Here is an 11,013-nt window from a genome sequence, read left to right on the forward strand (position 1 = left end):
GTTTTGTAGTTTGATAAGGGAATATGATGTGAATGCATGGTAGGCATTTGATCTTAGTTGTCATAAATAGGATTTAGTGATTATCTGATATGTTAATTTGTAGTTTAGTGCTTAAGGAATGAGTGATTTGACTCTTACTAGATAAAAATTAAAGTAACGCAGCAGAAGCTTGCGGAAGTATTAACATAGGATATATGCGAATAGGAGCTGTAGAAGGTGACTAAAAAGTATATCTTAGGCTTAAGTACTCAAAGATTTTAGCGGGTTGATTTTCAAAAAATTAAGTTTGATTATGGCAACAGGATTTGATTGATTTATAAATGGTTGTGGAAATGAGTGTCGGTGTGTAATTGGATTTGATTGATAAGTGAGTGCAAGATGTTATGTTTGAAGGACAGTTATTACGATAATAGATCATACTGATTTTGGCTTTAGGATGAAGACTGGAAATAATTGGTTTTAAATGAATCCGAGATGTGGACTTGAAGTGTTGAGTTGTGTTGAAGTGGGAATGCTAAGGTTGTGTTGGATTAAATTGAGGAAACCTGCGAAGGGTGGTGAATTTCTACTTAGAAGAGATTTCATCAACTTTGGTAAGGATTTGAAGAGTTTTGGAGACTTTGAGTTATGATTTTGATTGGTTGCTGTGGAAGGTTTTATATATGGGAAGATGAACGTGATATTTGATTAGCTATTAAGAAAGATCTAGAGAAAGTTAAGAGTAAGACAAGGGAATACGACGTAGACTTAAAATTCGATTAAGTTTATGAGTGGAGGTGATAAAGTATGAGGGAGGTGATAAAGTATTTAAATTGACGTTAAATGGTAGCATGAATAATGTGAGTTTGGTTGAATTTGAGGAAGCTTTCAATGGTGACCTAGCCCAAGTTTCGTTTTGTTTTCTTTTCATGAACCAAATTTTGTGGACAAAATTTTAAATAAGGTGGGTAGAATGTAAAACCCAATCAAACCGTAAGTAATTAAGTAATTAACTAAATATGGGCAAAAATGATTAGAAATTTAGCAATCGAAATTTGACAATTTAAATATGATATTTGGACTCAGTAAAATTTTCTAAGTCGAAAAACAGTTTTCTGCGTAAAGACGCGCATTGGAAATTTGACCGGCAGTACCGGCTGAGATCTGTCTAGTATTACAGCTGAGAAAATCAATTATGGACGAGAAAACGTTCATAAATTAGAATTCATGATTTGAGAAGGTAAAAATATTTAAAACGTGAGTTAAAACGCTAATTTTAAACCCAAAATTAGCCTAACGGACTAAACCAAGTGAACCGGGTCCAAGTGGGTCCAAACCCACACACACACACACATTCATAAATTAATGAAATTCAGCACTAATTTCCCATTTTGAGAGAGAGGTTTGGTGGTGAAGAGAGAAGAGAGAAGAGAGTGGAGAAATGAAACCATAGCCACCATCAACTTCAAACCTCCATAACTTTTGCTCTGGTGGTCTGATTGACGAGTCGTTTGTGGCCACGCATTGTTTTTCTTGCCCTCTTTGATTCTATCTAGGTATTGTAGTGAGTATCTCATTATCCTCTACCTAGTTTCATTTTCCCTATGATTTTGTGTTTTGGTTTGGGTTTTGAGGAAATCTTGTAATTTTGGTTGTTTAGGGGTACTCTAGTATGAGCTATTGATGAGTTTTATCAATTATTTTTATAGGTTAAGGAAATAATCCTCCAACTCTTGTGATTTATGAGATTTTATAAACTCTAGGTTGATGTATGTATGAAATTGTGTATATTAGAGTATTGGATAATTTTGAATACATATTTGGAACTTAGGATTAGCTTGTGGAGCTTTTGGGTGAGCCTTGAAGTGGAGAATTCAAGTGTTGGGTGTGAACCGCCATCACTAAAGGTACGATTTAATTTTTTTTAAGTACTATGTTGTGTGATAAGAATTCCTAGGTTAGATACTCCTAGGATTATGTTTGGATTTTGTAATTGGATGGCATTGATATGTATAGTTGATATGTTGTGGTAATTAATGAGTGGGTTGAGAATTGTGTGATTTTGCATATTTGGTGTGTTAAAAAATTTGATGAATTGGATAATGATTTTTTGGTTGTGGAATATGTATTACATTTGTGAATTTGGGCCGGAGACCGTGAATTTTGACCAGAGGCCGGGGAAAAGGTAAGGACGGTAAGTGATGATTGAATTGTGTGATGATGTATGTGATTGAATGATGTTCGGTTGCTCGGGCAGATGGTGGGTTGAGGTGGGAGCAACTAGGTGTTAGAGAGGATCTGGACCTGGGCGCGAGCTTCGGAAATGAGGCGATCGGCCGAGCTGTCAATGGGCCGGCGGATGAGGCCACCTGCAAGGACACTCCGATGCTTAAGTTAGTGTCCGTACGAAAAGGCGGCCAAATAGGGTAAGAAAGGTGATGTACCTCTGAGGAGGGATAGATCCCTCCCTATTTATAATCTAAACTCGGGTGGGCCCCTTTGCTTGGGCTCATATGTCTGAAAGCTTCTGCTAGCTGTCCAGGTTTTCCCAGCGGGGTGTGAGGTGGCATGCGGGTCACACCTGGGTTCGAGTTGAGTGACCCGATGGATCAGTGGCTCACAGTCGGATCCGAGACCCTTGTTGGGCTGGGCCAGAACAAATGGAAATTTGATAATGAATGAGTAGAAAGTAGGAATGATTGCTAGGAAATTAGAAATTGAAGATTAAGATGTGAAATTGGTGGAATTTGAGTTGAATTGTGTAATTGGGGTAGTTTGGATTTGGTTAAGTGTAAAAATATGAAATGGGTTGGTTTGTTGTAGTGAAAATAAATTTGGCTTGTGAACAATTTGAAGGATTGGTAAATGTGTATTTTTAGTAAAAACAGATTTTTGGCCAACTTCGGCTGGTCGTAACTCAGTTCTTGGAGTTGAAAATATTTCAAAATTGGGTTTTTATGAAAATTCATTTATCGATCTTTTCAATGATTCAAGAATAGTTGAAAAATGAATTTTGTACAAAAAGATATGAATGTTTGAAAATTGGGTTCAAAAACTGATTTTTACACTTAACAGCTTTTTGCAAATTCTGCAACACTCGCGTACGTGGAGGTGCCACGCGATGCGGACATTGGGCATTGTCCAGTGGTCCTGCGTATGCGGAAGGAGGCATGCGTATGCGGAAGCGTCGAAATTGCAAACTTGCGTACGCGGGCGTGGTATGCGACACGAGTGAAGGCTGCTGTTTTTCAACACTCGCGTACGCGAACAAGTACTCGCATATGCGACACCCAAAATTTCAACCATGCTACGGGCGCCAATGCATGCATACGCACAACCCCCAAAATTTAGAAAAGTGTATTTTTAAGTCTTTTAACCATTCTTTTAACCTTTTATACCTTTATAAACCCCAATAAGAAAATAGAGGCAGTAAAATTAAGGATGGAAGAGTTAGTGACTAAATCTAAGGAGTTGAGTTAGTGAAATTGAGAAAATAGAATAAAACGGGAAGTAATGCGTGATGAAAACGTTGATGAGCTATTGATGGAATTAATGTTGAGTATGATTATGATTAAGATTGAAGAGAATGATTAAGAGGATGACTAGTAAAGATGATTTACAATAATTGAGATATAGTAAAGGAGATAATGATATTGAGAGATAGTAATAAATGATTGAGATTGAAATATACCTGCTCGAGTAGATGCAGTAGAGTGATTTCGCTTGCTCCGGGATGTGGTTGAGATGATTACGATGATAAGGGGGTGATGATAATTGATTATGAGTAATGTGATTGAGGATAAGCATGATAATAAGACTAAGTCTGATGAGGTACACCTGCCTGTAGGGGTGTTTGAATCCAAACCGGTCCAAAAAAATTACAAAACCGCACTGATCCAAACCAAAAACCGTTTCAAACCGTTCAATTTGGGATGTTTTTTGGATTTTGGATCGGTTTTATTGCTGTCTGGTTCGATTTGCGGTTCTACTCTGCACAATCGAACCGAACCGCATATAATAATGATGATGATGATGATGATGATACGGCATATGGCCATACAGCAGCCCAGCCCACCTTAGTCCTTTTCCCTTACTTTTCCCCCTAGGCCCACACCGAGTCACGACCCACAGCACTGCACACATTCATTTCCCATTTCCCCTTCCCCTAAACAAACACAAACCCTTACGGCATAACCTAAAGATAGAAACCATACTTAGTACTCACAAATCTTCACACTCACTCACTCATAGTCTCTCACCATATCTCACAGAGTCACAGACTCACACACACCTCAGACCTCACTCACTCTCACCGTCACACGTTGAGTCGTCGACACCGTCCGCTGCCTCCTCTTCAATGCCGTTGCCACCTCCTCTTCTCAGTGAGTTTTTACTTTTTTTTATATGATGATCATATCAAAGTGCACACGGTTTTCTAGTCTAGTTTAAGCTCAATCATCAAATAATCAACATTTGATTTTCAAACCAGAGTTATAATAATAATATCCACGAACCACCCCCAACCCTGTTTTCTTGATGATTTTTTATTAAAAATAAAAAGAAATAGTTTTTCTCTTCTATTTCTGTTAATGTATTGAATTTGAAGTCAACCTGTTCTTGTTACTTTGACAATCTATTATGTTAAATTTGTTATTTTTGACAATTTGTTCTTGTTATCTTTGAGAATCTGTTATACTAAATTTTGTGTTGTACTTTTGTAAATTTTATATTTGTTCACTTTGATTTTAGCTTTTAATTTGAAGATCAACATTGTCAGCTTCATATCCTGAGGTAATATTCTTATTTTAAAATGTGTATGTTGGTAACAACTCAATATGTTGATTATTTGAAAAAAATATTAAGATAACATAAACTGATTTTGGTTATCACAAGATGTTCAAAGTAGTGAGCTAGGATTTACTAGTGCTACTCCGTCCACTTTTGAATCAGTCAGATCTTCGGGACAGTCGGAGTTGATGCCGCCGCCACAGCCGTAGTCACAGCCATAAACGCAGATGCAGACGTAGCCACCATCGCTGCCGTTGCTGCCACCACGTAGTGATCAGAACAATGAAGGAACTAGATCTAAGAGGAGGAGAGGCAAAGCAAATGTTGCTAATGAGTCAACTAATCCTGGCCAGTCTGAGGAACCAGGTACAGGTAACACTAAAAAACTTGTTAGACCTAGATCTTGGACTTGGGAGCATTTTAAAAAAGATGAAAGTGGTCATAAACCTATGGCTATATGTAAGTGGTGCGGAGCATCTTATGCGGCTGATTCACATAAAAATGGTACTAGCAATCTTAAAGGTCACTTGTTGAGTCAGTGTAAAATTTCCAAAAGATTCACATGATCCCACACAAAAAACACTTGTTATGCAGCAACTTAAAAAAGAAGAAGGAAATGGGATGGGTAATTATTTGACTGTTGTATCATTTGATCCTGATTTATAAAGACAAGCTCTTGCTAGAATGATAATCGTAGATGAGTTGCCTTTTAGATTTGTCGAAGGAGAGGGGTTTCGTTATTTCATGAGTGTTTTGTAGCCAAAACTCCATATTCAGTTGCTAGGGATTGTTAGAACTTGTTCATGAATGAAAAATAGAAGTTGAAGAGTGTCTTTATAAATTCAAATCAAAGTGTATGTTTGACCACTGATTGTTGGACTTCTGAACAAAATCTAAACTATCTTTGCCTCACTGCACATTTTATTGATCAAGATTGGATGTTGCAAAGAGAATTCTTAACTTTTGTCTCATCAAGAATCATAAAGGTGAAACAATTAGTAGAAATATAGAAAAATGTCTTTTAAATTGGGGAATAAGTAGAGTCTTTAGCATCACAATTGATAATGCTAGTTCAAATGATGTTGCCATTTGTTACTTGAAAGGTAGAATGGATGATCGGAATTCACATCCTTTAAAAGGTGAACATTTGTATGTTAGGTGTTGTGCTCATATCTTGAACTTGGTGGTGAATGATGGTTTGAAGGATATGCATTCTTCAATTAGTAAAATTAGGAATGCTGTTAAATATGTTCGTGCTTCTCCTAGCAGCATGGATAGGTTTAAAAGTTGTATTAAAGAGGCTAGGATCCAAGACTGCTCTTGTGTGCAACTAGATGTCTCCACTAGGTGGAATTCCACTTACATAATACTTGATAGTGCTTTAAAATTCCAAAAAGCCTTTAAGAGATTAAGTGAGAGGGATGTTGAGTTTGTAATGATGCAAGGGGGCATTCCAAAGAATGAAGATTGGGATAATGCAAGATGCTTTGTGAGGTTTTTGAAGATTTTTTTGATGTAACAAAAAAATCTCGGGTTCTACATTTGTGACATCTTCTTCATATTTTCATCACTTTTGTTCAATTCTTACTTCTTTGAAGACTTGGGCTGATAGTAATGACATATTACTTAAGGGTATGGCTACAAAAATGGAGGCTAAGCATGATAAATATTGGGGTAACTTGAGGAACATGAAGATGATAATTTTTGTTGCTATGGTATTTGACCCTACATATAAGATTAAGTTTGTTGAGTGGAGTTTTCAAAGGTTGTTTGAGAAGGAGGATGCTGATTTCTTATGTGGTAAGGTGAAGCAAGTATTCAATGGCTTGTTCAACAGCTATAGGGTTGCTCTCAATAGTGATGAAACACACCAATCTGCACAACACAACCAAGATGTGGATATGGATGATAGTGCCTTTGATGATGTTCGCTTTGCAGCAGCATTTGAAAATGATGTAAGAGCAAGTGAGAGTGTCAACACAAATGAAGTGGATTTATATCTTATGGAGTCCTTGGAGAAACCAGTTGATCCAAGTAGTTTTGATATTTTAACTTGGTGGAAAGTGAGCTCTAACAATTACAAATATCCTGTTCTAAGTCAAATTGCGAGAGATATTCTAGCTATGCCGGTGTCAACGGTTGCTTTTGAATTTGTCTTTAGCACTAGATGTATAGTGCTTAATCAATATAGAAGCTCTCTTACCCCAAAAAATGTTGAAGCTTTGATTTGTGCACAAAATTGGTTTCGACCAATTCATTGCCAATTGACCTTGAGGAGTCTTTTGAAGAATTTGAAAAACTTGAGAAAGGTAATTTTCTTTATTATTATGTTTTATTTTATCTACATATATTGATTAACTTTACTACTTGATAATATGTTTAAGTTACTAATATTTATTTTATTATATTTTATTGTAGAACTTGAGCCAATTCCTCAACTAATAGATAAAGAAGACTCTGGTGATGAATCTAATTAGTGATCGGTGCTTCACTTCTCAGCTCGGAGTTTTTTATGTTATGTTTTTATTAAAAATTTGTTATGTTATTTAATTTTATGTTGTTGAGACTTGTTTAGTTATTTTTATGTTGAAGAATTATTATTCAAGACTTGCTGAATAGGTTGGATTGTTGGGTATTTGGACATGTTGCTTTATAATGTTTTATGAAATTTATGTTTTATTATTATGTTGGATTGTTGGACAGGTTATCAACTCTATAAATTAAGTTATTATTTTTTTGTTTAAAAAAATCGCAGATCCAAACCGATCTGAACCACTTGTAATCGGATCGGATCGGATCGGATTTCCAAAAAAAGGTTCATCCAATCCAAACCGCACCGCACATAAATTAAGCATTCGGATCGGATGACTTTTTCCCTTAAAACCGATCCAAACTGCACTGCGAACACCCCTACCTGCCTGGGTAGATGCAGTGGAGTGATTCCACTTGCTCCGAGTTATGGTTTGTGATTCTGGGATAGATGCAGTGGAGTGATTCCACTTGCTCCCAGTTTGTTTTTTTATCTTATGGGGGTAGATGTAATGGAGTGATTCCACTTGCTCCCAGTTTGTTATTTATCTTCTAGGGTAGATGCAAGGATAGTGGTTTTGTCCCGCTTACTCCCAGATGTTGATCCTGCGTTGCAAGATGTGGCCGGACACTTAGACCTTTCTGGATATTATTCCTCCTTGAAGATGTGAAATTCCTCTTGGTAGATGCGTGCACACAGAGATTGTCTAGGTTTGCTACCGGACATGTTGGTTTGGCTGTATAACCGATAGATGAGCTCATTGGCCATAAGGCGGGCATACATCATTTGCATATGTTTGATTTGTTTGGGTTTGCTTAATTGTATTAATTTACCTTGTTGAATATGTTGTATGACTAAATTCTACTTGCCTTAATTGCCTTACTTGTGTTTTACTTGTCTGTGTTGCTTGTGTTTGTACAACTGAGAGGTCCCTCATGCTGGTGTCAGTTGACGCTGAGGGATGTCCTTGTTGAAAATGAAATGATAAAATGATTAATTAACAATAATGAATATTGAATGAGATAAATTGAGCTCCCTGGGTAAACGCAGTGAAGTGATTTCACTTGCTCCAGGTGAAGATATAGGATATTGATATAGAATTACTGAGTCGGCTAGCTGGTGTTGGTTTTGGTCATGGTTCTGTAATAAATTGGAAGTTAGAAGGTTTGGAAGGTTGGAAAAGACGAGAGATTGAATTAGACTTAGTACCCCCTAGGACAGTTGCCTAATTTATGGATAGTGAGAACCTAGGGGGAACAATTGATGAAAGAAAGATTAAGATACTTAGTAAGTTCTTATTATAGTGCATTGTATTTATTTGGCACTTTTACCGTACTGGGAATCCATGGGTCAGGGGTTCTCATTCCATATATATTTTTTGTTTTTCAGATGCAGGTCTAGGTACTCAGCAGTGAACTGTGGTTTATCTGAAAGATGGCGAAGATCATTGGATTCTGCTTTACTTTTGTTTAGAATCTCTCTGTTCTTGTTTTGAAAAACTTATTATATGTATTTATTTCCTTTTGAAAACTTGCATATAGAGGTCTGGATTATATTTTGGGAGAGATAGAAAAATACTGTTGACAACTGATTTTATTTCTGTACCCTAGTCGGTCTAAACTTCGCATGTCGCCACTAGTGGCTATCATACTTATGTCTATATGTGTGTGTGTGTGTGTGTGTGTGTGTGTGTGTGTGTGTGTGTGTGTGTGTGTGTGTGTGTGTGTGTGTGTGTATACCTTGTCTTTATTCTATTCTTCCTTATTGTTATATCTTATCTTGGTTCGCTTTTTGAACACGCTTTATCTTCTATTTTAATCGATACATGAGAGTTTCCACTTTGCGATTTTATTTTACTACTTTTCAGGCTTTTCGTTTAATAATTCCTTTAATTACATATATATACATATTATAAATCCACCTGAGAGTCGCACCACCTTTTTATCATTGACTTATGACTCGAGTATAAGGATATGAATATTAGGGTGTTACAAAACTAAAATGGTCATGGAGTGAAAGTGAGCTACGATTATGCCTACGCTAGAGCTTTTCCTTAGGACCGATGAACGATTCATTTTCCTTGTAGATTCCCATTCCCTTTCACTGTCTCTACAAGTGGAGTGAACGGCAATGCTCGTTGAAGAAGTGGTGGTGCTGATCCTTTTTGCTATATCTGAGACTTGAAGCACATACATATATTTTAGGACACCTAGTATGATACAGAGTTATGAAGACTAGAGTGTTGTCAGTTTTTCCCTTTCTGTTAGTATTTTTATGAGGGTTGGGTCTTTGTTAGCCTAGGTTCCAGACTAGTGACTTTTTAGATGGGCCAGGACTTAGGTGATCATTTGTTTATGAGAGTCTGTATTATAGATATGTAATATAAATACTAAAGGAGTCTAAGTCTGGGGTAACATATGACATGCATGCATACGACTAATATTTCTATACTCTCTTGATGTAGGATATATGTTATGGATATTCTGTTAGTCTTATTTAGACCTCAGATGTTTATTAATTCATGTATGGCTTGCTTATTAATAGACGTTTTCAAAAAAAATTTATTCCAAAATCCAACCACGTTTTCTAAGGCTCATATATTATTTAATAAAGATTGGAATTATAGCAATATATGTAGTAACACCTTGCTTTTAATACACTCATGAGGTGTTAAAAGTTGGGTCATTTTATTGATGATAGACAGTGATAAATGATTCGAAGGGTAACATATGCATCTTTGCTCTAGCACAATTATGACAAACAACATTAAAGAAAGGGGATGGAATTTTATTTATTGAATCATTACATTGAGTCATAATCTGTTTCACAATTTTAATATTGGCATGAGCTAATCTTTGATGCCATTTATCTAACAAATTGAAAGAAATAGTAAATGCTTGACAATTAAGTTTACTAGCTGAATTTTTAGGGACAGAAGCATCATAAAATTGATATATTCTTCCTTTCTTGAAGCGTCGCTCTTACCAGAATGTCCTATGAATGAAAGCATTTGACATAGCAAATATGGGAATGGAACTCAAAATAAACTTGATTGTCCTTAGCAAAACGAGCAACACTTATAAGATTCTTGGTTTTTTCTGGTGAGTGAATAAGAGTATTAAGTCTAAAAAATTAGTTAATTGAATGAGGATGTAATAAAGATTTACCAAGGTGTGCAATTTTCATACCTGAATCATTACTTATCTAAACTTGTTCTGAACCATTATAGTCAGTGTATGTAAGAAGGTTGTTTTTGTCATTGGTGACATGATGAGAGGCACCTGTATCTGGGTGCCAAGAATTATCACTAACTGAAGAAGGAACAGCAATGAAGGTTGATGGATTATGGAAGGATAAAGATGGAGGTGGTGGTGTGGATGATCTGACAGATTGAGGACTGGTGGAAAATTGTGATTGAGGAGTTGATGAAGAATTGTATCGATTACCTTGAGTCTGTGCAGGAGAGAGAAAAGATTGATCAAAGCGTTGATAACAATGCCAAGTCAAGTGACCAATTTTGCCACATACTTGGCATTGTGGCCTATTGCTCATGAAGTAGCTTCTGCCACCTCTATTATGTCTTCTCCCTCTGCCTCTTTGACCACCATAGCCTCTAATATCAAAATTCAATTGTTAATTGTTGGATTGAGTGAGATTTGCTTGTGCAAGAATAGTGTTTGGCTTTCTAAATTTTTCTAGCTTGTCTTCATGAGTGA

General features: G+C 36.4%; 1 protein-coding gene across 1 annotated transcript; it reads left to right on the forward strand.

Moving 5' to 3' along the window:
• Nucleotides 1-5,049: 5,049 nt before the first annotated feature.
• Nucleotides 5,050-7,967, forward strand: LOC140182967 (zinc finger BED domain-containing protein RICESLEEPER 1-like). Its single transcript, XM_072230951.1, has 6 exons — nt 5,050-5,139; nt 5,481-5,556; nt 5,871-6,256; nt 6,366-7,076; nt 7,523-7,545; nt 7,853-7,967. Exons 1-6 carry the CDS (start codon nt 5,050-5,052, stop codon nt 7,965-7,967), a joined length of 1,401 nt encoding a protein of 466 aa, XP_072087052.1.
• The last annotated feature ends 3,046 nt before the right edge of the window (nt 7,968-11,013 follow it).

Source organism: Arachis hypogaea, chromosome 20 (assembly GCF_003086295.3).
Source record: "Arachis hypogaea cultivar Tifrunner chromosome 20, arahy.Tifrunner.gnm2.J5K5, whole genome shotgun sequence".
NCBI classification, from domain to species: domain Eukaryota; kingdom Viridiplantae; phylum Streptophyta; class Magnoliopsida; order Fabales; family Fabaceae; genus Arachis; species Arachis hypogaea.

Excerpts from the sequence above, each read along its gene's own strand:
- LOC140182967 (XM_072230951.1), top strand. The coding sequence starts at position 5,050 with ATGAAGGAACTAGATCTAAGAGGAGGAGAGGCAAAGCAAATGTTGCTA. Across the intron at positions 5,140-5,480 it reads GTCTGAGGAACCAGGTACAG|ATTTGTCGAAGGAGAGGGGT; the intron begins GTAACACTAAAA and ends GTTGCCTTTTAG. Across the intron at positions 7,546-7,852 it reads CAAACCGATCTGAACCACTT|GGTAGATGCAAGGATAGTGG; the intron begins GTAATCGGATCG and ends TTTATCTTCTAG.